This window comes from Moschus berezovskii, chromosome 6 (assembly GCF_049115385.1).
Source record: "Moschus berezovskii isolate FMDL1 chromosome 6, NW_MosBer_1.0, whole genome shotgun sequence".
Taxonomy (NCBI): Eukaryota; Metazoa; Chordata; class Mammalia; order Artiodactyla; family Moschidae; genus Moschus; species Moschus berezovskii.
In genome coordinates this window covers 47,572,510-47,599,846 of record NC_142465.1, presented here as the reverse complement: position 1 = coordinate 47,599,846, position 27,337 = coordinate 47,572,510, and the positions used below count along the sequence as shown (strand labels likewise).

The 27,337-nt window shown below is 38.4% G+C and overlaps 1 protein-coding gene across 4 annotated transcripts in view; it reads right to left on the bottom strand.

Annotated features, from left to right (window-relative positions):
- The window catches only part of PTPRB (protein tyrosine phosphatase receptor type B), a 126,019-nt gene that overhangs the window by 57,534 nt on the left and 41,148 nt on the right, over window positions 1-27,337 (bottom strand). For 2 of the 4 annotated variants that reach the window (XM_055396780.2, XM_055396783.2), the window contains 7 exons: window positions 20,674-20,949; window positions 19,728-19,979; window positions 17,879-18,142; window positions 14,741-15,010; window positions 12,898-13,158; window positions 6,243-6,509; window positions 2,351-2,614 (listed from right to left, as the gene is read on the bottom strand). In XM_055396780.2, coding sequence (XP_055252755.2) covers window positions 2,351-2,614; window positions 6,243-6,509; window positions 12,898-13,158; window positions 14,741-15,010; window positions 17,879-18,142; window positions 19,728-19,979; window positions 20,674-20,949 — 1,854 coding nt within the window. The remainder of the gene's footprint in view (window positions 1-2,350; window positions 2,615-6,242; window positions 6,510-12,897; window positions 13,159-14,740; window positions 15,011-17,878; window positions 18,143-19,727; window positions 19,980-20,673; window positions 20,950-27,337) is intronic. The other 2 variants (XM_055396781.2, XM_055396782.2) reach the window with 2 other exon arrangements.

The following is a 27,337-nucleotide window of genomic DNA, read 5'->3' as shown; positions in this document are numbered from 1 at the left end:
GCTTATGTGTTCTGGGCTTTATATTGGAGTATATCGCATTCCAGATATGGAACAAGAGCAGGTATGCTTTTTTTCCTAAGATGTTTACCTGGAACCAATCAGCATGTTGCTAGAACTTAGTCATCACAGACTTATAGAGAATACATTCCAGAGTGATGCTGTTTGTATGGGCTAAGAAAGGTTGATGATCCAGGCAATTTACTGAAGACAAAGCAACTCTTCCAGGGAGAAAAACAAGGCTGAATACCACGCTAAGTCAATAAAGGGCTCTCCAGGTGGAACTGAGGGTAATTTGTGAGACTTGCCTTGATGCACGGTGAAATGATGTGGTACAGAATTAGAAATACTGACATTATGACCAGAAATGTAGAACAAGAGCATTAGAAAAGGAAAAGGGCATTGAGACAATCAGCCAAAATCAACAAGGCAACAACTCAGACACGACACTCCAGTTAAACTGATTTGTCAGGGGCAATGGTCTGCCTTGATTAGTCATGCGCCAAATCCAAGTTTATGCTGGTAAAGAATCAAAAGGGTGCTTTGAATAAAGACTCACTTTTCTTGCACTTAAAAACAATCTGAGCACGAGACCTTGCAATATGAAAGTCATGTGGACAGGGAACAGTCATGAACTGACACCAAGGGAAAGAAAAGGGTTAGTGACTGGATGGCGTATCCTTTAATTTCTGGCAATTTTTAGGCTCCAGGTTAAATCAACATGAAACGCTGACATGAAGCTGCTTTGTAAATAGAAATCTGCTTTTCAGATCTAAGACAGTATCGTGCTTATCAGCATAATTAAACTTTAAGTCATTTGAGGATAAGGACTATCTCTTTATATCCCTGAGTGGTGCTTTCAGAGAGAACATGATATAATGGAAACAGCCCTTGAGTATGGTTGAGTTTGGCTACTGGTCAGCCATGTGACCTTTAGGAAGCCACAGTTTCTTTCTGGGGCTTTATCTCAAATGAGATGGAATTAGAGCACTCTATGGACACCTTCAATGCTAGCAGCTAGCATGCTGCAACAATGTGAATTGGGGGTTCTTAACTTTTTGAGGTTACAGAAATTGTAAGACTCTGATAAAAAGCCATACACTCTCTTTCCAAAGAAATGCACATACCTCCCCTGTCCCCAACAACTTCACAGAAAATTTGGGGGATGCTACTTTCCAAAAGTCTACCTAATGCAGCACTGGGAAAAAACCTCCAGTCTAAGTGATTTCTAATTATTCATTCATCAAATATTCACTGAGTGCCTACTGCCAGGCTCCAGAACTTGTGCTGGGGCATGAAATGATATTAGTTGTCCCAGGTCCTCATGGAAAGCTGACATTTTAAAATGTAAATATCAACTCATAGCTCAGCAGGAAAGATTTGACAAAACATTAACAGCACCTAAGCAGTAATCACAGATGTAAGCCCCAGGAGGTATAAGTAAATTGGGAAAATGGTAGCTGTCTAAATTTAGTTCTTTATAGCACATTGAAGATCAGGTCTTCAATGCCTTTGCTAAGATGTTGCTTCTAGCCTTGGAACTATAAAGTTTCAAATTTTCACCTTATCAAAGAAAGGATGAATGGTGGTCTTGACCAACAGACATTTCAGGAAGAATTTCAGGAGAGAGAACATTATAGGCTCCTGGGTCATTCAGAACTGAGTTTAAAATCCAGGATGTGAAATGTCCTGGCTGTTTAACAAGTTAAACAACTGGGCAAGTTACCGCGGACTTTGGTTTAACACTTATCACAACCTGTAAGATGGGAATAATAACAACTACCTCAATAAGGACTTTATAAGGATTAAATTAGTGAACATATATAAAGCCAGGGTCTAGCAACCGAAAAGTACTCCCTAAACAGAAATACTTGCTACTATATTTAAATATACTATAAACTCTAGCCACAAAAATTGTGTTCATCTTATTCTGAAGGTAACATCTGCTCACATAAGGAACTTGTTGGGTCAAAATATGAGGACTCTATAACAGTGCTGTTATCTCAGCAGTCTTTAATCCCGTCCTTACAGAATTGCTGCAGATCTATGATGTCCTGAGGAGCTTCCCAGGTGGCGCTAGTGGTAAAGAACCCACCTGCCAGTGCAGGAGACATAAGAGATGTGGGTTCAATCCCTGGGTCGGGAAGATCCCCTGGAAGAGGGCATGGCAACCCACTCCAGTATTCTTGTCTGGAGAATACCATGGACAGAGGAGCCTGGTGGGCTACAGTCAATGGACTCACAAAGAGTTGGACACGACTGAAGTGACTTAGCACACACACATGCATGCCTAATGCCCTGAACCATGTAGGTGGCTGGTTCTTAGAGAGTTTGTGTCTCACGAAAGCCTCACCTGTCCGCTCTTGGCTGAAGGAATGACTTTCATATTTGCCACTCCTCGTAGTTATGGTCACGTTGTAGAGGCGGCCTGGGGTGAGGGAGCTGAAGGAGCATTCACTGACAGACCTGGCAATCACGAGGGACTGAACCACCCTGCCGTCATGGGAGAGTGTCACCACATAGTTATCCACGTCTCCGGGAGCCGGCAGCCAGGATACGCTGAGGTAGTCACTGCGGCCAGAGTTGTTTACCGTTACTCCACTCACACTGGAAGGGACTGGGATTTTAAAGAGGGGGAAAATATTTAAAAAGAACAGCACAGTCAAATTGTGAGTCATTTACTGCGGTCAGCACAAACGCGGTGGACTCAGAAGATCTGATTACCTAGGAAGTGTCAAGGAAGTGTAAGGATTTCACGTTAGCTTTGGGAAGCTGAGAGTTCTTACCTCAGAAGGCTAACCAAAATGAAAATGCAAGAAGTCTTTTGGATGCCTCATCAATATAAGGATGCTGCTATTGAATTTTCAAGGTGTGACTGTTCGCAGAGTATTTTAAGCGGAGGCATTTTTATGTGAGTGTGTCAGGAGGTTCCTTTGTAGGACAGGCAACAAACAACATCTTAAATGTATGAGCTTGAAGCCAAACCCATTGATACAGAAAAGAAGTTTGAGGGGAAAGATACTCAAGATACAATGGCTTTTCCTAAAAGTCTTAGACATTGGGATAGCTTCGATCTTCTTGTGATTAAGTTATTTATTCCTGGGGTGTCTAATCATGAACACAGGTGTGAAGGGGTTGTATTTCCCTTTGCAAAGCATTTCCTGCCCTCTAGTGGTGAGAAATAAACATCTATTCCGTAAGCAACTAGTCTGGAGACCAGACTTGTGGGCACAAAGACCTGTTGTGGAAATAATGACTTTTCTGGTGTCCACCATAATTGTACAAAAATAGAAAAGATGCGGATGCCTTCCAGGAGTTCCCCAGATACTAGTACATCCTGAAAGTTAATCATTGTGATGCTGAATAATAGTTATTCCCTATACTAGAAATAAGTGTACAACAAATAGTACTGTCAGAAGTGAGTATCAGAATAAAATATTATAGTATATGGGAACTCCACTGCAGTTTTCATCATTGGTTGACTGACTTCAGGTAAATATTTTCATATAATTGTCAAAATCCGTACATCACATATAATTGATGGAATTTGGCTAGATGACCTCTGAGAATCCTTCTTATCTAACATGCTCTGACTTTGTGATTTAAGCCCCAAAGTCTTTTTTATGTCTATAAGCACTTATCCGTCACTGAAGATATAAACAGCACTCTATTGAATAATTCTGCTGATGCTGTTTCATGTATATGGACATTTCCTAGACATAACATTGAACTTTTAGCCATATTATTTGTGTATTGGTGACTTCCCTCCTTCTTCCCTTCCTTCTTTTTTTTATTTTCTGTCCTTCCTACTATCTGTACATCACATCCCTTGGTAGCTCTCAAAATAATTATGCTTGTTTTTCAAAACAATATTTGCAACTACTAACATTTTATTAGAAAAGATATAATTATCAAAAATATAAATTCATGTTTAAAAAGACATAAAAAAAATTAAAATACAGATATAAATTTATTTTTATTTAGAATTAGCATTTTTTCAGGTTATAACTAGATTTGTTAAACACATTTGATATTTTAAATTTTAAATATTTTGCCACCTTATCTAAGCTGGGAGGTTTTGCATATATATATGTTTAAAATATGTAGAAGTATAAATTAATTATTTCAACCTTGACTAATACTTCAGCAATTTGAGTAGATGGTAATGATTATCAAGGCTTTTCAATTATCACTGAATTATTTTTACAATCTACCATGTTCAAAATATACTAATCAAAGCACCTTTCAAAATTCTCATTATTGTGTTTCTATAGTAATATTCCATTTTCCTCCTTTTTCATTATAATGTCGGCACTCAACATGTTTAAATAAAATAACTGATGCTTATATTTATTCATATCTTGTCCTCTCCTCAAAACTTCACAATCATTCTTCAAAAAATTTCTTGTCTATTTTTTGCATACTTCTATTATATAATGTTGGCCAAATACTGATACCTCAGTTGCCATTAAAATATAGTATAAAATAATTACAAGTCCCATTCATCAAGTGATCTCAGACACCAAACTATTTTAGTATAGCACAATAAACTGGGTAGTCCTTGGGGTATTTTAAGATAGGAATTAACCTATGTAGCAGTCTGACTACTTGCTCATCAAACCATTTCCTTTTCCTCTTGGACACACAGCTAGACTATATTGCCCAGCCACTCCTGCAGGGCAGTGTAGTCATACAAATGTTCCCGTTAAAGGAATGTGGGTGGAAGTGATGTGTTTACTTCCAGCTTTGGTAGTCTTTCTCCTTGCTATAACCTCCATCCTCTGGAGAAATGAAGAGACCTCTGAGGATCTAGAGGAAGGAAGAACCACAGATGGTAGGACCCTGGGTCCCTAAATTACTGCTTGGAGAAGAACCAACCAATAGGGTTGTCCAATCAGGAACACCTACATTGTACAGTTGTGTAAGCAGGAAATAAGTCAGTGTAATCTGACTAATGCAACTGCAACTCAATGGGAAATGGATGCAAGTTCCTTCTCAACTCTTCTCCTCAACTTATGTCTCCTTCTCCACTCTGATTCCTGGTGTTGGCATGAATTACTGGGGATGGAAGAGAAAATGAAGGCTTAGAGAGATAAGTTAATGGAGAGCTAGGGCCAGAATCCAGGACTCTTGATCCAAACTAAGTTTTTGGGTCCCCCAATCCAATTATGCTACACTGATGGACAGTGCCAAGAATCACTAAAGGAGAAGAAGGAAGATATCAGGAAGAACAGCATTAGTTGCCACAGAATGACAGAAATGAGCAGACATCAGTGAGTGTCTACCTAGACAAGAAATATCTTTTCAGCAACTTAGTTGATCTTTTGGGAGAGTTAATGAAGTTAATGGTCCTTGGATTCAATATGCGGATGAGATTCATGATTTTAGAAAAGGACATAACTGTGGATATAGGCTGCTGATACTCAGAATCTGAGCATTGGAAATATAGAGGGATGAGCCTGACATCCAACTTCTTATATGAAATTAAATAGGCCAAGTTACTGACCTGATTCTGAATCACTAATAATTATTAAAGCTTCTATTGGATTTAACTGTTTTCCTTTCTAAGAAACTGGACATTTTATACTGTATTTACATTCTTTGTGTTGTGTAGAAAATTATATTCCTTTCTTTGGTGTTGCACCTCTGTCTGACACATATTGCCATAAGATATTTATTTGCTTTCTTAGCTCTCTGCCCTATTTGACTATGAGCTCTTTAATGTCAAGGAACACTGTTTACTGTGGGTGGCATACAGTATTAAACACTGTTTAATGTTGCCCATGAAAATATATGGGATTAGGGAATTTTATTAACTTTCAACCATAGAAGTTGGAGATCATTGTTTTTTCTATCTTGAAACTAAGAATATGAAAAAGAATAGAAGATATGTTTTTTTTTAAGTTTATGACTTGCTTACCTTAATCTGACATAAAAATTTCAAAGAAAATCAGCTGGATGAAGGAATAAACTCAGGCAGCAAATGACTATTGTGTCATCATTAAGGTTTTCTAGGAGTTCTGACACAAGTATTGGAGACTTTGGAAAATTTAGTATTCATTCTCTCCTCTCTTTCATCCTCCAATTTCCATTCCTGGGAGATCACCATGTATTGTCTAAATAGTATTGAAACTTGGCTTTTAGGTAGGTCTGAGTTGGGTCTGTCTTTAGGATGTTTTAAGACTTCTAGGATATACTCTGGAGGTTCCACGTGCTCAGATATCTGTAGGTCACACTCTTCTTACCTGTCCTTCCCTCCACCACCACTTGTCGGGAAAAGACCCCTCCGCTTACTGTTGTTACCACCACGGAGTAGAGGCTGCCTGGTTTGAGGGAGTGGAAGCTGTATCTGCTAGTCTCACTGGAGACACTTTCATTTTTGATGACCACATTTTCATGGATCAGTAAGACTTGGTAGAACTCTACGTATCCCAAGGCCTGGGTCCAGTTAGTAAACAGACTGTTTGTTGTCCCATTGTTGGCCACATGCAAACCAGTCACTTGGGCAGGCACTAAAACAGAGCAGAGAGGGAAGAAAAAACAGATGACACTTTATCACCCTAAGGAAGTGTGACAAAAAGGAGTAAAAAATGGAGGCAGTTTTGAAAACGGTAAAATATATACATATACTTTGATGTAAACAGTCAGCTTTATTTCCTGTGACACAGGGAGAACTAGTCTCCTACAGAGACTCTAACATTCTGAAAAAGCTGCTTATGTGGAAAATCAAAATTATTTCATATCCAAGGATAAGATGTATGCCTATTAAGTATTTTCTATTTTAAATTTTAAATAATAAAAGGGTGCTATTTTTGACAAGTGCTTACCTAATGGGATTTCACCTGTCCCTACTCAATGAGAACTGAAAGTCACATTATTTACTGGATGGTTGTTATGGGGTGGTATTGGGAAATCCCTTCAAACTGATGATTAGATTATAGTCTAGGAAACTGGTAATTCTTTACTGGCACATTCTCAAGAGGCCCATTCTTATAATACATGTGTGAGTGAGTGAAAGTCACTCAGTTGTGTCTGACTCTGCGACCCCATGGACTGTACAGTCCATGGAATTCTCCAGGCCAGAATACTGGAGTGGGTAGCCTTTCCCTTCTTCAGGGGATCTTTGCAACCTAGGGATCGAACCCAGGTCTCCTGCATTACAAGTAGATTCTTTCCCAGCTAAGCCACAAAGGAAGCCCTATTATACATGAAAATGCTACAATAATAAAAGTTATAGTATTAAATAATAATAATAATGATAACAACTGAATCAATTATCAAAAAATGTAATTGGCCCATACAACAGTCCTAGGAAAGAGTCATTCTGGGGTCCAAGGCCTGATCTGTCTCACCTGTGAGCCTGTGCCCTTTACCTAATTAACAAACATTGCGATTTTTAACCTGTCCATTAACAAATCTTTTTACACAGATCTTGAAGTTGGCACTTGATCAACATTTCCTTTGTGCCTCTTCCCAGAATTATGATAGATAATCAAAGGGATTAGAACCTTGGCACAACCTTTCTCAGAAATCACTGACTTTTCAATTAAAATATAAACATATTCATTAAAATATTTTATTGTACATGGGTTCAAAGATTCAATTCTAATTCTAAATTACATGTGGAAAGCAAAGAAATCATATGCCAAAATAATTTTGAAAAACAAAAATACAGTTGAAGGACTAACATCATCTGATTTCAAGACTTCTAAAAACTACAGTAATGCAGACAGTGTGATGTTGGAAAAAAAGTAGACAGACAGACTAACGGAAAAAAACTGAGGATCCAGAAATAGACCATGTAGACTGATGTTTTTTTAAAGAAGCAAGGGCAATTCAGTAAAGAAAGGAGAGTCTTTTCAACAAAGAGGATTAGAACTACTGGCTGTTCATGTGCAAAGAACGAAACCTTGCCTCATATCTCACATATAGACAAAAATTCAAAATTGATAATACACCTAAATTTATAACCTAAAACTATGAAACTCCTAGGAGAAAATTTTGATGACCTTGTGTTAGACAAAGATTTCTTAGATATGACACCAAAAGCATATTTATGAAAGAAAAAACTGACAAATTGGACGCCAAAGTTAAAAACTTATGTTTTGCAAGACACACTAATAAATTAAGGAAAAGACAAGCCAGAGGAGGAGATCAAGATGGGTGGAGCAAGAGGACAGAGAGCTTAATGAAAAAGCAGAGGAACTACTCTCAATTGAAAAGAAAAAGTAAATCCCTAAAAAAATGAATGAAACAGACAATTCACCAGGCAAAGAATTAAAAACATTGGTAATAAAAATGTTACCTGAATTAGGGAAAAAGTTTATCTAAACAGTGAACATTTTAACAAGGAACCAGAAAATATAAAATAGATCCAACCAGAAATGAGTAACTCAATAGCTGAAGTAAAAGAAAAATAAAACATACTAAGAAGGAATGAGGAGCAGACTTAGTGGAACACGTAAGTGATCTAGAAGACAGAATAATGTAAGCTACTCAATCAGAACAAAGAAAAACAAATTTTAAAAAATGAAAGCAATTTAAGAGATGTCTGGATAACATTAAGTGTTCCAATACTTGGATTATAGGGGTCCAAGAGGTGAAGAGAGAGAAAAAGAGGATTGAAAATGTATTTGATGAAATTATATCTGAAGACTTCTCAGGCATGAAGAAAGAAACAGACATGCTGGTTCAGGAAGCAGTTCAGTTCAGTTCAGTCACTCAGTCGTGTCCGACTCTCCGCGACCCCATGAATCACAGCACGCCAGGCCTCCCTGTCCGTCAACAACTCCTGGAGTTCACTCAAACTCATGTCCATCGAGTCGGTGATGCCATCCAGCCATCTCATTCTGTCGTCGCCTTCTCCTCCTGCCCCCAACCTTTCCCAGCATCAGGGTCTTTTCCAGTGAGTCAACTCGTCGCGTGAGGTGGCCAAAGTATTGGAGTTTCAGCTTTAGCATCAGTCCTTCCAATGAACACCCAGGATTGATCTCCTTTAGAATGGACTGGTTGGATCTCCTTGCAGTCCAAGGAACTCTCAAGAGTCTTCTCCAGCACCACAGTTCAAAAGCATCAATTCTTCGGTGCTCAGTTTTCTTCACAGTCCAACTCTCACATCCATACATGGCCACAGGAAAAACCATAGCCTTGACTAGATGGACCTTTGTTGGCAAAGTAATGTCTCTGTTTTTTAATATACTATCAAGGTTGGTCATAATTTTCCTCCCAAGGAGTAAGCATCTTTTAATTTCCTGGCTGCAATCAGCATCTGCAGTGATTTTGGAGCCCCAAAAAATAGTCTGACACTGTCTCCACTGTTTTTCCATCTATTTCCCATGAAGTGATGGGACCAGATGCCATGATCTTTGTTTTCTGAATGTTGAGCTTCAAACCAACCTTTTCACTCTCCTCTTTCACTTTCATCAAGAGGCTTTTGAGTTCCTCTTCACTTTCTGCCATAAGGGTAGTGTCATCTGCATATCTGAGGTTATTGATATTTCTCCCAGCAATCTTGATTCCAGCTTGTGCTTCTTCCAGCCCAGCGTTCCTCATGATGTACTCTGCATATAAGTTAAATAAGCAAGGTGACAATATACAGCCTTGACGTACTCCTTTTCCTATTTGGAACCAGTCTGTTGTTCCATGTACAGTTCTGACTGTTGCTTCCTGACCTGCATACAGGTTTCTCAAGAGGCAGGTCAGGTGGTCTGGGATTCCCATCTCTTTCAGAATGTTCCACAGTTTATTGTGATCCACACAGTCAAAGGCTTTGGCATAGTCAATGAAGGAGAAATAGATGTTTTTCTGGAACTCTCTTGCTTTCTACATGATCCAGCAGATGTTGGCAATTTGATCTCTGGTGCCTCTGCCTTTTCTAAAGCCTGCTTGAACATCTGGGAGTTCATGGTTCACATATTGCTGAAGTCTGGCTTGGAGAATTTTGAGCATGACTTTACTAGCGTGTGAGATGAGTGCAATTGTGTGGTAGTTTGAGCATTCTTCGGCATTGCCTTTCTTTGGGATTGGAATGAAGACTGACCTTTTCCAGTCTTGTAGCCACTGCTGAGTTTTCCAAATTTGCTGGCATACTGACTGCAGCACTTTTACAGCATCATCTTTCAAGATGAGAAATAGCTCAACTGGAATTCCATCACCTCCACTAGCTTTGTTCGTAGTGATGCTTTCTAAGGCCCACTTGACTTCCCATTCCAAGATTTCTGGCTCTAGGTCAGTGATCACGTTATCGTGACTATCTTGGTCGTGAAGATCTTTTTTGTACAGTTCTTCTGTGTATTCTTGCCACCTCTTCTTAATAGCTTCTGCTTCTGTTAGGTCCATACCATTTCTGTCATTTATCAAAAGCACAGAGGGTCCCAAATAAGATGAACCCAAATAAAGCCACTCCAAGACACAGCATAATTAAAATGGCAAAAGCTAAAGAAAAAATTCTAAAGGCAACAAGAGAAAAACAAAGACTCATACACAATGGAATCCCTATAAGGCTGTCAGCTGATTTCTGTACAGAAATATTCCAGGCCAGAAGGCAGTGGCATGATACATTCAAAGTGCTGAAAGGGAAAAACATCCAACCTAAGATTGGATGATTATCAGTTAAAATACCCAGCAAGATTATCAGTTAAAATAGAAGTAGAGATAAGCAAAAACTAAAGACAAACAAAAACTAAAAGTTCAGCAATACTACATATACCCTAAAGAAAAGTTGAGGGGTCTTCTCTAAATGAAAAGAAGTAAGAATCTATAGGAAATGAAAAACTCCAACTAGAAAAGGCAAATATATAATAAGAATGAAGGATCAACCACTTAAATAAGCCAGTACGTACATTAAAAGACAAAAAATTGTAAATGCTACTATAATAACATTATACAATTAAGGGATAAGCAAGAGATGTAAAATATGAGGTAGGAAAATGTGAGGTAGGAAAGTAAAAAACGTAGGTCTTTCAGAATGCATGTGAACTTAAATGATTACCAGTCTAAACCAAGTAGATACAATTATACGTTAGCATATGTGAATCCCATGACAACCACAAATCAAAAAGGATAAAATATCAAAGAATAAACTTAACCAAGGAGGTGAAATATAAAGTCTGAAAACTATAAAAACATCGATGAAGGAAAATGAAGATGATACAAAGAAATGGAAAGATATCCCATGCTCTTGGATTAGAAGAATTAATATTGTTTAAAATGGCCATACTACCCAAAGTAATCTATAGATTTCATGCAATTACTACCAAAATATCCATGACATTTTTTACAAAGCTAGAAAAAATAATCCTAAAATTCACATGGAATCACAAAAACCATGAATTATCAAAACAATCTTGAGAAAAAAAGAACAAAGCTGGAGACATCAAGCTCACAGAATTCAGATTATACTAACACATAGATCAATAGAACAGAACAGACAGCCCAGAAATAAATCCACACACTTATGGCTATTTAATCTATGGCAAAGGAGGCAAGAATATACAATAAAAGAAAAGATATTCTTTTCAACAAGTGGTGCTGGGATAACTAGACAGCTACATATACAAAAATGAGATTAGAACATTTCATCACTACACACAAAAATAAACTCAAAATTGATTAAAGACATAAATGTAAGGTTGGAAATCATAAAACTTCTAGAAAAGAACATAGGCAGAACACTCTTGACATAAATTGTAATAATATTTTTCTGGATTTGTCCCCTAAATGCAAGAGAAAGAAAAGTAAAAACGAATGAGACGTGACTAAACTTAAAAGCTTTTGCACAACAAGGGAAATCACTACAAAAACACTTTCATTTCTGGCACAAACCATGAAAATCCCCTCAATAAACACACTGCACATGCTGGACAAAACATAAAAATGTAAATATATGAATGAGCTGTCAAGAATGTAATAAATTCTCAGAAACCTATAATAAAGTGAGAGAGGTAACTGGATAGCTGAAGCAGACTTTCACCATGAGGGCACCTTTCAAATATAAACCTAAGCTTTGATTTTATAGCTTTGCTGGAACTATGAATAGGACTTTCCCAGGGTGAGGAACCTCATAAGTGACTGCATAATACTGAATCCTGAAAGCTTACATTCTAAATGTAAGTGAAATAAATATTTTCTCCCTGTTCCCAATATACTTCAACCTCCTTAGTATTGGGAGAAAAAAACTTCCACTGAAAATTCATCACATTTTCAGTTGAGTTTGCAACCCAACTTCATAAAACCTGGGTGATTAAAAACCTCAAGCTGATAATTTTGATTAAATGTCTGAGTTACTAGAAATCCTGCACACCTAAAAGAATCTCAAGAAAAGAAAATTCCTTCTGAAACCTATCTCAAAGAATTCCCACAAAATAAAAATCCAAGATATATGAGTTTAAAGTAGAGCATCACAAACATTTGAGGAAGTAAAGCACCATGGGCAAAGGCAGACAACTCAAGAAACAACCGGATTGAACTTCTGATGATTTCAGATATTGCACTAATCATACATAGATTGAAAATAAAAGTCATTAATTTACTTAAACTAATAGAAGGGGGAGAATGGAAAGAGAAACAGAATACAAAACAGATTTGAAAGACAACCAAGGAAAATATTTAAAAGTGAAGAACATAACAATTAAATTTTAAAACTCAACGAGTGGACTTTCAAACAGATCAGATAAAACTAAAAAAAGAATTAATAAACTAAAACTAAGATCTGAGGACATTATCCAGACTATAGCCCAGAGAGCAAATATATGGAAAACATGAAACATGAATGTATAAATATAAACAACGCCCAGTATGCCCAGTACTGAATAGGCTCTTAATGAACATTTATAAGATGAATGTTACATAATTCAGCAGACAGGGTACTTTTAAAGTCTAAAATTTATTTAAAAATATTACCTGTTCTTCCTTTTGTTAAAGATGAATTTTTGAGGTCTCCACTAATACTGGTGACTGTAGCTATGTATTTCCGTCCAGGCACCAGGTCAATAAAAGTGAATTCTTTGGCATCTCTGGGAAGCAACTTATGGATGAATAAGAGGTCTCTGTCGATGAGTGAAATGATATATTTCTCCCATTCTGCTGCAGGGGTCTGCCACATGACGCTCAGTGAGGTTTCATTGGCATGTTTGACACGAAGATGAAGGACAGCCAGGGGGACTGAGGATAAAGCAGTAGACATTTGTGTTATTTGGGTGTTGGAGAAGACTCTTGAGAGTCCCTTAAATTGCAAGGAGATCAAACCAGTCAATTCTAAAGGAAATCAATCCTTAATATTCATTGGAGGGGCTCCAATAGTTTGGCCACCTGATGTGAAGAACCGACTCATTAGAAAAGACCCTGATGCTGGGAAAGATTGAAGGCAGGAGGAGAAGGGGCCGACAGAAGATGAGACAGTTGGATGGCATCACCGACTCGATGGGCACGAGTCTGAGCAAAGCTCTGGGAGATGGGGAAGGACAGTGCATGGTGTGCTGCAGCCCAGGGGGTAGAAAAGAGTCAGGCACGACTGAGCAACTGAACAAGAACAATGTCTGGGTCACTCAGATACATTTGAGAATTCTTTTTTTTTTTATTGGAGGCTAATTATTTTACAATATTATATTGGTTGGTTTTGCCATACATTGACATGAATCCGCCCCGGGTGTACATGAGTTCCCCCCCCCCCGAACCCCCTCCCACCTCTCTCCTCCCCTTATCCTCCCTCTGGGTCATCCCCGTATACCAGCCCCGAGCATCCTGTAACATGCATCGACCCTGAAGTGGTGATTCATTGGGAGAATGGCATTGAAACATTGGCGTATTCTTTAGAGATCTGCTCCCTTCCAGCCACAGGAATGTTCTAGTCGAACATTTCTTTTCTGAATGCTTATAAACATTTAGCAAAAAAAGAAAAGCTAATCACAAAAATCTTTGTGTAATATAACCAGAAATAAAGATTCAAAAGAATACTCTTGGAAATTACTGGGTCATTTATTTTTGATCATCATCCAGGATATATTAACAGTTGGAAAATGAAGAGATGACTGGAAGACACAGTTGGCAAGCTAAAGACATGTCTTAGTCCTTTTCTTTGACATTCTTCTAAGAATACTGCATCAGTTATTTCCTTATTATCAGGCAAGATTAAGAGAGAATATATTTGAATTTCACTCTAAGTATGGCATATTCCATGTCACAGGGATTTTCATAGAAATGTTGAGCTTAGAGGTTAACTCTCCTATTTGAAAATGGAGGAAATGGACTCAGAGAGGTTGTGACTTGCCCGTGGTATTACAGTGTAATGGTGACAGCAAGAACACCGAAATCCATGTCTCAGAAACCTCACTCTCCTCTGCCCTAAAATCTGAATATATCCCTCATTGCTTTAACAACTCTTCTGTGGTACCTGAAACTCCCCCATTAGTCAGCAGTGGGTCAAGGCAGTGGTGCTCTAACACTAACTACCAAGAAATAGTTATCAAATATCTGCTTAGTGGGGAGGATTCGCCCAGATTGTTTCCTTATTCTTTTGATGTTAAAAAAGGTCTTTCTTTTATACAACAATGGATTTACTAGCGGAAGTGATTTCTATTGTTCTAATTTGACAAAATTAAACATTACCAACCTATTTCAGTCTACCAGTCTAAAATGTCTCAAATCCAGGGAACGCTGGGGTAAGATATTGAGGGTTACCTGGATTAATTGGACGAAGGTCCAAATTAAGGTTCTGTCAGTCATTAACACCATAATATTTGCTTACCTGTCCTGCCTTGGCAACGCATAGAGTTCTTCAGATTTCCGCTCTCAACTGTGACTTCTATCTCATACTTTCTGCCCGGTATAAGCCCCACGTCATCTATGACATAGTGTGTTTCCTCCTTTCCCACGGTGATGTTGAGCAGCACCGAAGAATCATTCCAGAGCAGGATACGATACTGCTCCCAGTCTCCAGCAGGGGGCGACCAGCTTACTACCAGGGACTTCGTAGAACCATTGCTGTTTGCCTCCAGGTCCCCAACTTTCTGTGGAACTAAACAGTGAAGTGATGTCACAAGGAGATACTAAAATCCAAAGGTAAGGATACTCGTTCACTTTTCATGGGCAACAGTGGATAAGAAATCTAATAGTAGCAATTCAGAGCCATCTGACATGTGAGAAATGTTTGCTAAAATCATTTTAGCAATAGATCAGTAATGCGGTCTTCTGTAACACTATTAATAACCTGGTGATATGAATGCTGTTTTTTTAATTGCACACCAGCCTAAGAGACAATATTGATGTTGCTTCTAATGACAGTGACATTGATGGATGTGTCATCTTTTGGAAGACAGTGGCCACAAAACATTTCTTTCTTTCTTTTCCAATTGAAAAGATTACTCTTCTAGCAATATACCTCTGATCTTATTATTCCTTTGCTCAAAAACATTCAAGGTTTTTCCATTAACTACAGAATAAAATATCAAGTCTTTGATGCAGAGTTTGTAGCTCTCCCAAATTAGAGCCCAGATGCTGCCAGTCTTCACCCTGACTTCTACCTACAGGGCCCTTCCCTCGTTCCCCACTCTTGAATGCTGGCCTCCAGTTTCTCATCCTTAGACCTTAGATCTCCTGGGCTCCTCTGCCACTGTGTCTTTGTTTTTATTATTCCCTATACCTCAAATACCCTTCCCTCTTTTCCCTCTTAACTTTCCAAGAGCTTCATATTTTAAAAATTCCAGTTAAAGGCCATTGCCTCCCCAAAATCTTTACTGATCTTCTGAAAGAGAGCTTATCATTTCTTTCTGACCATATTTATGGCTCTTACCTGGCATCTCCTATAACACAGACAATGGATCCTGGAATCAGACAGCCTGGTTTAAACCCCACCACTTACTGGTTGGATGACTATGGACAAGTTATTTGACCTTTCTGAATTATCTATAAACTGGTGATAACAATAAGACCTCTAGTGATTTTAATGAAAACTGAATGAAATAATGCTGTAAAGTGTTCATTCAGTGCCTGATCAATGGAAACATCAATATAATTACATTATCAAAATGTAACATTTAAAAAAATCATGTGCATATTCTACATTTGTGTGATTAAAATGTAACTTCCCTGAAAACAAGGGTTAGCAAAGTAAATATTAATATTTCAGAATTTTCAGGCCATATATTTCTGTTTTTCTTTTGTTTTCTTTCTTTTTAAAGCCTCTTTAAAATGTAAGAACAACTCAGTTTGGGGTTACACAAAAACAGGTCACAGACCATATTTGGCTGAAGGATGTAGTTTGCTGAACCCTACCATCTTAATAACTCTGAAAGTACGTGATATTATAATTTATACAAGGAAGGCATTGAATAAACGTTTGGTGGCATAATAAAATAATTTATGGAAAACATGGTTAAGATCCTGATGCTGGAAAAGATTGAAGGCAGGAGGAGAAGGGGCCAACAGAGGATGAGATGGTTGGATGGTATCATCAGCTCAATGGAAATGAGTTTGAGCAAGCTCCAGGATATAGCAAAGTTTACCAAGGAAGCCTGGTAAGCATGGGGTCACAGAGAGTTGGACACAACTGAGTGACTGCACAACAAACAACAACAAAGCCCTCATTATAAGAGTTGATCAGAAATGTTTTATTGATTAGTATCAGTTCTAATTCATTTATGCTACTTAAGTAGTGTGACGTGAAAGAGCACAGGGCAGAGCCAATAATACAGATCATTCAGAAATCAATCCAAATCCATTTGCTTAAAAAACTCATATGAATGCAATTAACCCTCTGCTTGACTCTGCACAGGGGGTCCTCACTCATAGACACTCTCAGTCTACGTAGGCATTATGTAGACTATACTTCCCAAGGTGGGAAAAATTTTTCCTTCTAACTTATTTTGAGAAATCTGTATGCAGGTCAGAAAGCAACAGTTAGAACTGGACATGGAACAACAGAATGGTTACAAATAGGAAAAGGAGTATGTCAAGGCTGTATGTTGTCACCATGCTTGTTAAACTTATATGCAGAGTACATCATGAGAAATGCTGGGCTGGATGAAGCACATGCTGGAACCAAGGTTGCTGAAAGAAATATCAATAACCTTAGATACGCAGATGACACCACCCTTATGGCAGAAAGTGATGAAGAACTAAAGAGCTTCTTGATGAAAGTGAAAGAGGAGAGTGAAAAAGTTGGCTTAAAGCTCAACATTCAGAAAACAAAGATCATGGCATCCAGTCCCATCACTTCATGGCAGATAGATGGGGAAACAGTGGCAGACTTTATTTTGGGGGGCTCCAAAATCACTGCAGATGGTGACTGAAGCCATGAAATTAAGATGCTTACTCCTTGGAAGAAAAGTTATGACCAACCTAGACAGAATATTAAAAAGCAGAGACATTACTTTGCCAACAAAGGTCCATCTAGTCAAGGCTATGGTTTTTCCAGTAGTCATGTATGGATGGGAGAGTTGGACTATAAAGAAAGCTGAGTGCTGAAGAATTGATGCTTTTGAACTGTGGTGTTGGAGAAGACTCTTGAGAGTCCCTTGTACTGCAAGGAGATCCAACCAGTCCATCCTAAAGGAAATCAGTCCTGAATGTTCACTGGGAGGACTGATGTTGAAGCTGGAACTCTAATACTTTGGCCACCTTATGCAAAGAACTGACTCATTTGAAAAGACCCTGATGCTGGGAAAGATTGAAGGCGAGAGGAGAAGGGGATGATGGAGGATGGGATGGTTGTATGGCATCACCGACTCAATGGACATGAGTTTGAGTAGGCTCCGGGAGTTGGTGATGGATGGGGAGGCCTGGCGTGCTCATGACTGAGCGACTGAACTGAACTATTTTATCCCATTCTAAGATGGATCAGTAATTGATTTGAGCAATTAAGGAATTTATGGAACCTTAGACTCACCTGTTCTGCCCACTGCTGTCTTGTGAGCATATAATTCACCAGACACACAGCTGATGGTGACTTGATAAAGTCGTCCAGGGGTCAAGCCTTTAAATTGACTTTCAGTAATCTGGGATGCCAATGTTCTGGATTGTATGATGGTCCCTTGGTAAGACAGGGTAATGTTGTAGAAATCCACATTTCCGGAAGGCCTTTGCCACTTGACTTTTAGAGAAGTCATAGTGCCTTCATTCGTCACCTTCAGATTTGAGACTTCCATGGGGGCTAATTAGGAAGAACAGGAAAGAGGATGTTATATATTCAGGACGTTATACCACTCTTATAGCCAAATTCTGACCTGTATTTTAATCTCTACAAGTCACAGTCTCTGCTCTGAAGAAAATGACTTCACAACGTTAAAAAAAGTACTACAAAACCAAAGAAAGGTTGCTTGGTTAGTGGAGAGAGCACAAACATGGCAGTCAGGAGCCTAAATTCTGGCTCAAATTTGGCCATAGGTTGCAGGGCAACCCTGGACAGCTCTGTCCATCTCACTAAGTCTAGGGGCCCTTAGCTTAATGATAGCTTGGGTCAAAGAAACTTAAAATGGTCTTTTCCAGTTCTGAAATTCTTTAAGCGGACTCCTCAAAGAAGTTGGTCATCTGCCTAATTTCTACCCATCTTTTTTATGTATTTAATAACAACAAGTACATAATAAATAGGTTGGTTGATTGATTGGGTATCATAAATTTTTGTGCTAAAGCTTTTTCTTTTTCATATTAAATCATGATAAAGCTAAAGCTTAAGAGTTGTGCTATTATTTCATCAAAGGAAATGATTACAAAGAAGAGACACTTTGGTGAATATTTTCTTGAACTTTTGCCTATGCTATAATTTTGGGCCTCACTAATGGCATAATATAAATCAATAATGTTTCACTAAAATAACAGGTATAGAACACTGTTTTTGCACAGGCTGATTAGAAATGTAATTGCTCTTGATATACATAAATCATAAGATATATGGTATGTTTTTTGCTACTATATATATATACATTTTTTAAAGTGTGATATAAAAATATGTAAATATATAGGCGTCTTCAAATATCTTTCCTATCAACCTCCTATAGTTTCAGGAACTCTCCCCACTAGAATAATGTCTAAGGCACTACATATTTTAGAGTTTCTCTTAAACTTACATAGCTTCCCAAAGGAGGGGATTTATTAATACAGCAGACCGACTAGAATCCACTTGAATGGACGCTCCATGAAGGCAAAGACATTGTCTTTCTTGGACACTGTTATATCTACAATGTCGAGTATATTGTTTGCACCTTACAAATACTGATTAAAAGAACAAATGAAGGAGTATGTGTGAATACACACGATTCATTAAAACTTAGCATAGCACAGATTAGCTTTCTTGCTATGTCAGCCTATGAGAACAACTATAGAATTGGGTCTCAGTAGATGCTTCATAGAAGAGAAGGTTTGGGAAATGGCTGGTTCACAGGAGTAGGTGTTTATATAGCACTGAGAAGAGTAATCCTGGTTCACTGTGAGTGATGTCACAAAGGCGGTGGATGCTGGTTTAAGAGAAGGAAGTAACAACCCTTAAATAAAAAGAGAAGCTGAGACTATATCCATGATTAATTCTGCTATTTCATAACGTTGCCAAGGGTTAGCCTAAACTTTAGAATAAAAGGGAATCCCTCTTTCTTTAAGTAGAAATATGGATACATATTAAGGTCTTTTATAATTTATGGATTTTAATTTGTCCTATACTGCCACTATTCAAATAATAAACCTTGTTCATTAAACATTTCCTTGAACTGAGCTTATTACTGTACAGAAAAGCTAGGGAAACTTACTTGTCCTGGCTGACTTCCATCTGTAGTTTTGCAGCCCCGCAGTCTCACTAACAATGGTGACATTATAGAGGTGACCAGGTGTCAGTCCATGAAAAGTGTAGAAAGTAGTGTCCACTGCATTACTATGAACTAGAACCCCTTTATCCATTAGCATCAGGTGGTATCGTTCCACATTCCCAGAGCCACGCGACCAGGAAATCAGGAGCGAATTAGTTTTTGCCAAAACACCAATATCTTTCACAGGGGATGGCGCTAGCGGGATAAAATGCATTTCCAGAGTGTTATTCACGATTTCCTTATAAAATATATAAACACATTTAACTTGAAACCACACATTCATTTTTGATTCTCTGTAATTTGTGTAATAACTAATGAAAATAGCACCCTTGACATTTTACTGGGATCTGGATTAATGCTCTTTTCAAACCACACAGTGTAAAGCTATATCATAGTTTACCTGTCGAACTCCCCCATTTAACAGGTAGATTTTGCCAATGAAGTATGATGTGGCATAGCAGTAAAAGGAAAAGAGAAAAGAAAGAACTATAGAAGATGAAAAATTGAAAGAGAGCAATGAAGCAGGAGAGAAAATCAGTGGAGAGTGAATGATAAGACAGTGTGTTATGGAAGGAAATGGTAATGTGCCACTGATACTGGGATGCATGGGTTCAAGCAAAGACTTGCTAGGAAACATCTTCATTTTGGAGAAAGTTCCAGTCCCAGAGAAGTTCCGTGACTTGTTCAAAATCACCTGGCAAGGTGGCAGCCCAACCCCACCTCCTTGTTTCCAGTCCAGTCTTTCCTCTATATCAAACAGCTTCATTGTCTGTCTGTCTATCTATCTATCTATTGTTGATCTCACAGCATTCTTACTCCTTTTTCCTAAATCTAATTTCAAAAGGAGTACAGACTATTAAATACCCAACTACATGTAAATAAATCGTACCTGTTGTTCCATTGGCATACATTGTAGAGGAACGTTTATCCCCAGAAACAGCTGTGATGGCAATATTATATTTATTACCAGCAGTGAGGTTGAAAAATGTGTATTCATTCCGTGAAGCTCTTTCTTGAATTTGGGCCATCTGTATCTTTCGGTTATCATCAAGTAACTGTACCTCATACCAGGTGACTTTTCCCGAGGAAGGAGTCCACCAAACATGCAAACTGGTGGAAGTAGTTTTCTCTTTACTGACTTCAAACCTAGCAGGAGGTAAAGGATCTATGGGGCAAAAACCAAAAAAGAGAAGGTGGCTTGAGGACTGTTGCAGATGCACTCTTACCTTGCTACAATCCAGACTCAGTTTCCTCCAACACTTTCAGAACTCTGCTGCCCGTGATATGAATGGGCATTTTACACTACTTCCAAACCACTGTACTTAAAAAGGGAATCTACCTTAGCTATTAGTCATATAAACTCCTTTTCTTCTAATAAAACATTTTTGTTACGATAGCTCTGAGATTGGAGATCCAAGCAAGGTTACATTTTCTTTGACTTGCAGGTTTTGCATTTTTCAAACATTGATAAACATCCAGGTTCTTCCTGGATAAATACTGAAAATCTCAACAGAAAATACAGATATTAAGAAATAATTTTAAAATTTCTGCTAAATGTTCTCTTTTTTAGGTTGTGGGGCTTAGGGGGTTACATTGACAAAACTTTGGGTTGTTCTTAGATACCAGAAAACCACAAAAGATACAAACCTGACAAGGAAGCCAAGGTTAGGTATGTTCACCGAAATGAATACTCCCAACAACAGGGATTCCCTAGGACTCCCCTGAAGTCCAGTGGTTAAGAATCTGCTTGTAATGCAGGGGATGTGGGTTTAATCGGGGAACTAAGATCCCACATGTCCTGGACCAACTAAGCCCATGCACCACAACTAGAGAGTCTGTGCACCACAAGGAAAGATCCCGCATTATGCAGTGAAGATCCTGTGTGCTAGAATTAAGACCCAACTCAGCCAAATAAATATTTTTAGAGATTGGGATTCCTTATGTCCCTAGATTTTTTAAAACTTGAGTTCTGGGACATCTTGGAGCTGCCAAACCTCTTAGAGCAGACGGGAATGGGTTAGTCCTGCACCTGGCTGTGCACCTAGTTTCAATTCTCAAAGCCATGGGTCAGTTTGAGGAGTCCTGTTTCCTGCGTACTGAATCTTCACTGTAGAACTTGAAATAGGATGACCGGTACATCTCCAGGTTAGGAACTAAGTCAATAAGATTTAGACAGCAGATGATGCTGTGGGACCATCTGAGCAATGAGGCTCTCCATACCCTGAATATGGGGAGAAGAAACGTTGACAGTGACACATACAAAGTTTTCAAAAATCCTACCTGGCTTTTGTTTTAGGAAATGAGCTCAAAATACTGGAGACTAAATTTCAAGAGTCAGGTTAACTGTTTTAGTGGCATGGCACAGCGATCTCAGTTCTTATCTACCACTTGGTAAATTATATTTTACTCACAAAATAAGAAATTCTAGCATCTTCCTAGAACAGTATATGTTTTAAGAAAGTCTTCACTTATTATTAGCATAAATACAAATAGGAACAAGGTAATCTTACTCTATATTCAAAAGGCACTTATAGCCAGACAGCTCAGTACACTATGGGTCACCCATAGACGCCACACATATTCTAAATACAGCCAAGCAAAGGCAGCAAACTTTGGGATTTCACAGCACAGGTGAGCTAGGAGGACAAGGTTCTGTGGTTTATACCCTAGCAGCACAGGTTCACCTAAACAGTGTAGACTCTAGAGTCTTGAATTGGGCCTCCCACTTTGTACCTGTGTAGCAATTCCTTAACCTCCCTGTGCCTCAGCTGTGTCCTCTATGCAATGCTGATAACAACACTATCTTTTCAGTAGATCTGTTATGAAGATGAAATTGAGTATTTTATCTAGAGCACTTAAAAAAGTGTCTGGCACATGGTGTTCAATGTTTGCTATTATTACTATTACTAATATTCCTCCTCTAGTTGGGACAATCTTGTCATAGAAGTAGTGGCAGAGAGAGTGGGCTTTGGAGTCAGACCTCAATCCAAATTTTGGCTTCCTCATGTATCACTCACGAGCCCCTCTGGAAGTTACTTAACCTTCTAAGCCTCCATTTCTCCCTCTGTCTGGGGAGCACAGTAACAGTACCTATATTCTTAAATGTTTGGAGGAGTAACAAGATATACCAGAGACTTCACCTGGTCTACAACGTATTCTGTCTGTGAAATCATAAAAGGAAATTTCCTCCGAATCACTGACAGAATAAAGGCAAAACTGGAATACCATATTTTTTAGAGACTAACATGCTAAAGGAGATCAATCCTGAGTGTTCATTGGAAGGACTGATGCTAAAGCTGAAACTCCAATACTTTGGCCACCTCATACGATGAGTTGACTCACTGGAAAAGACTCTGATGCTGGGAGGGATTGGGAGCAGGAGGAGAAGGGGACGACAGAGGATAAGATGGCTGGATGGCATCACTGACTCGATGGACATGAGTCTGAGTTAACTCCGGGAGTTGGTGATGGACAGGGAGGCCTGGCGTGCTGTGATTCATGGGGTCGCAAAGAGTCGGACACGACTGAGCGACTGAACTGAACTGAAACTGATAATAGCATTAATTGCTTTTCTTAAGAAAAAAAAAACTGGAAAAATCTTATCAATTTATTCCCATGAACTAACTTTCTAACCCTTAAGATAAAAAAAAAAAAAAATTCCCAAGATGATTCTCTTTTATGGGTTCTTGAGGAAAAACAGCATGGGTTTGTGTCTGTGTGTATGTGTGGCAATATTATTTAAATTTTCTATCCAACACAACAGTCTACAATTAAAGACGCCATAATAAAAGGAAAGAACACAATTTCCCCTCACAAAAAGTTTTCTTGTTATCATGAGATTCTCATAACCCGAGAAACTCAACAGCAACCTTGTCATAGCCAACTGAGGTGATGCGTTTTTGCTGAAGAGGCATTTTAAGGACAAGAACGAGAGAAAGAGATGCTTTCCAGTGATTGTTCAAATGGGATCAATACTGTCACCTACATGCACAGCGCAGCCAGGTAAAGGTTAAAGAAAATGATGCTATGATCCTTATTATCTAAACATATACAATTTGCAAAATAAAAGCTATAAAAAATGAATTTTAAGGTTGCGTGCCTAGAGGGTGAAGTTCAGAAATGCAGACTTTATCTAATCTCTCTGAGCCAGAAAACAAAACAGTCAACCCTTTGTACATCCGCTAGAACAAAGGAACAATGAGATTGGGAAGTGCCTGGGCTGCAAGAACCTGCACTGGAAACAAACACTTGAAACCCCATTTACGCTGTGATAAAGGCCTTTGTTGGCAGAGGTCCACTATAGCTATGCATGCAGCGGGAGTGCACTAGTTTTCAGATTTTTCAATCTAAGACCAAGGAAAACTCTGCTGTATTAACTTTTTAAAAGTTTTCAATATTTTATTAGAAACAAATTAGATACTTACATCAGGATGCTAATTTCATCTCTCTCTCTCTCTCTGTCCATCTATCTACCTATCCATCTATATATTATCTACCTATGTAGATAGAGATCTATTCAGATACCTAGATAGATATATGAAAGAGAGTTTAATGCTATTTGAAAATGTAGTCATATGTCTGTAATCTTATCATATGAAGATCATATGTAATTAGAAAACCCTACTTGACTTACATAATTTATGCTGATGGCTAAAGGTTATCAATGTACACATGTATGCATTTATAGCCTTTCTAGTTTTTCCATCCACAGCTCTCATATATACAGTAACCAGTGACGTATTATTAAGCTATGAGAACTATTGGAAACCATAAATCAATAATTTAATCTCAATCAATATATCAAAATTTATCATTAGCCATAAAATTAAGACATCTTTCTTTGTATTTCTTGGTTCCGGACAGACCTGAAATGTGGAGTGCCAAATGCAAAATTCTGCAGTATTCAGATGCTCACTTTCAGTGAATTTCATTATCAGGAGGCCCTAGAATTTCATAAGTAGGTTTGCTGTCGATCTGCTTTTTCTGATAAAGTTTATCAAATTCCTGAACCAAAACAGATTCTTCCTTTTTTTCCTTTTTTAAAAAATTGACTTAAGGAGAGAGAAAAACCCATATGTATAAAATGGAAGTGATATTTAAAAAATTCTTTTGTATAGCCATTAAAGCATTATTATCTACTGCTATAAGAATTTGAGGAGTGTTTAGAATTCAAAATGTTAGTATGTATTTTGGAAATAAATTTAGCCTTATAACAAGAGAGCAGACAATTCATAAGTTAGCGTCAAAAGTTTTTTTTGAAATCATATAGCAGAGAGTATACATGCATAGGATCTGGTCATTTACAACGTGCTTTGGAGAAGACAATGGGAGGCATTAAGTGACTTATTTACGTTACACAGGTAATTCAGCTGAACTTCTAAAATCTGGCTCCCAGTGAGTTCTTTTCTATCACACCTTAGCTGTCCCAGGGTGGAAAATGATGACCATGAGTCTCATGGTCAGTATAACAAAAAATCAAACCAGATGTCTAAGAAAAATAATAGACAAATTTACAGAAGCTTCATTTGAAGAAGCTTTGATGATGATTTGGATACTGTAATACAGATAAATGAATAACAACATTAATAAAAGCTAAATCTAATTCTGCATCCAGGAACATTCTATTTTTAACAAATATTTTTCTTATCTATTCCTTTTTCTATCCTACTGCCTTAACCTGGTGTTCCTTGTGTTGTGTCAGATTACTCCAAGTGTCTTTCTTATTTTCTGTCTTTCTCCCACTATTGTCAAATAATTGCTTTGTATATCTCTCCCATCTGCCATCCTGATCTCCTAGGAAGCATCAAGAATTCTTCATGAGATGAAGTCTGAATTTCTCCACAGAAACTCAAGGTCTCCTCAAGCAGGAAACTATCCTCCACCCACCTCTCCAACACACACCTTATGTTTCAGCACTAACTCCAGTCTAAGAGATCTATGTGATTTTATGTGACTAGAGTCAACTTCTGTACCTTTACAGGAATTATGATACTATTCCAGTTAAAAGCAGGGTGGCTAGGAGACTAGAAGCTACATTTAGTAGCCCTCTACATAAAATGGTGTGAACATCAACTAATCATATAAACTAACTGGGAATTTTATCATGGAAAAACAGTAAGGTTGAGGCAAAAGCCACAAACCATTCCTTGGTACAGGTTTTTGAAAATGGGCAGAAGAAGAAAATGAGAAAGCAACTGCTCTCACAATCTGTAGTTAATTGAATATATTTATAAAGAGGAAGAGCCTCCCAGGTGGCACTAGTGGTAAAGAACCCACCTTCCTATGCAGGAGACGTAAGAGACTCAGGTTTGATCCCTAGGTCAGGAAGATCCCCTGGAGGAGGGCATGGCAACCTACTCCAATATTCTTGCCTGGAGAATCTTGTGGACAAAGGAGCCTGGTGGGCTACGGTCTGTAGGGTCGCAAATAGTCTGACACGACTGAAGTGACTTAGCATGCATGCATAGAGAGGAAAATCTCTTTCAAAGGGCTTCCCTGGTAGCTTTGTGGTAAAGAACCCGCCTGCCAGTGTAGGCAACACAGGTTTGATCCCTGGATCGGGATGATCCAAATGGAAACCCACTCCAGTGTTCTTGCCTGGGAAATCCGATGGACATGGGAGCCTGCTGGGCTATAGCACATGGGGTTGCAAAAGAGTCGGACAAGACTTAGTGACTAAACAACAACAACAATTTTATTTTACTTTGTTGCAGCTTGACTATAGTCAGCTCTCTGACTTATAAGATGATGTATACCATATTATGCTAATAATATATTTCATTTATCCACTTTATACACTAGACATAAAGTTCAGGTAGCAAAGAACTTTCCAAGTTTTAACAGCCTTGAAATTAAGTCAGGTTAGACAATCATTGCATCATGATTAACAACAGTGAGGAATACCATATTATTTTACAGGTCACCGTATTTGGCCTCTGAGAGTCTACAGTTTACTCAGGCATATAGGACATGTGAAAAAGGTAAACACAAAGGTGACTTATCAGGGAGGCTGACTTTGATGTCACACTATACTTCTGTTCAAATCCCAACGATGTCACTTCAAACAGTGACTTTAGGCAAGTCACTTAACTGCACCGAGGCTAAGTCTCCTCATCTGTAAAATGGGACACCTGCTTTACAGAGTTGCAGTGTTAAGAGGTAAAGGAGGCAAAGTGTTAAGCACAGCCCAGGCATGTGGTGAGGCCTCAGAAATGGCGCTTGGTGTGAGTACTGCTCCTGTTCTTGCTGTTCTGGGTAACACAGGTCAGTGTCAACGCAGAAAGTGCAAAAGGGGAATGACATTCAAGGATGAAGATCTCAGAGGTGGGCTTCATGAAGGAAATGAACTTGAGCAAGTTGGAAGGTCAAGCAGGACTTAGAAATCAGAGAGAAGAGAGGTCATTGCTGAGTGAGAGGGCAGTTTAAGCTACAGCACTGCAAAGCTCACTTCCATCGAGTATTAGAGAACCGTGTCAACACTGAGGGGACCCTGACAGCTGATAGAGACTTTAATACACTCAGGCCCAGGATATTCTTCAGCAGTCCCACTCTTC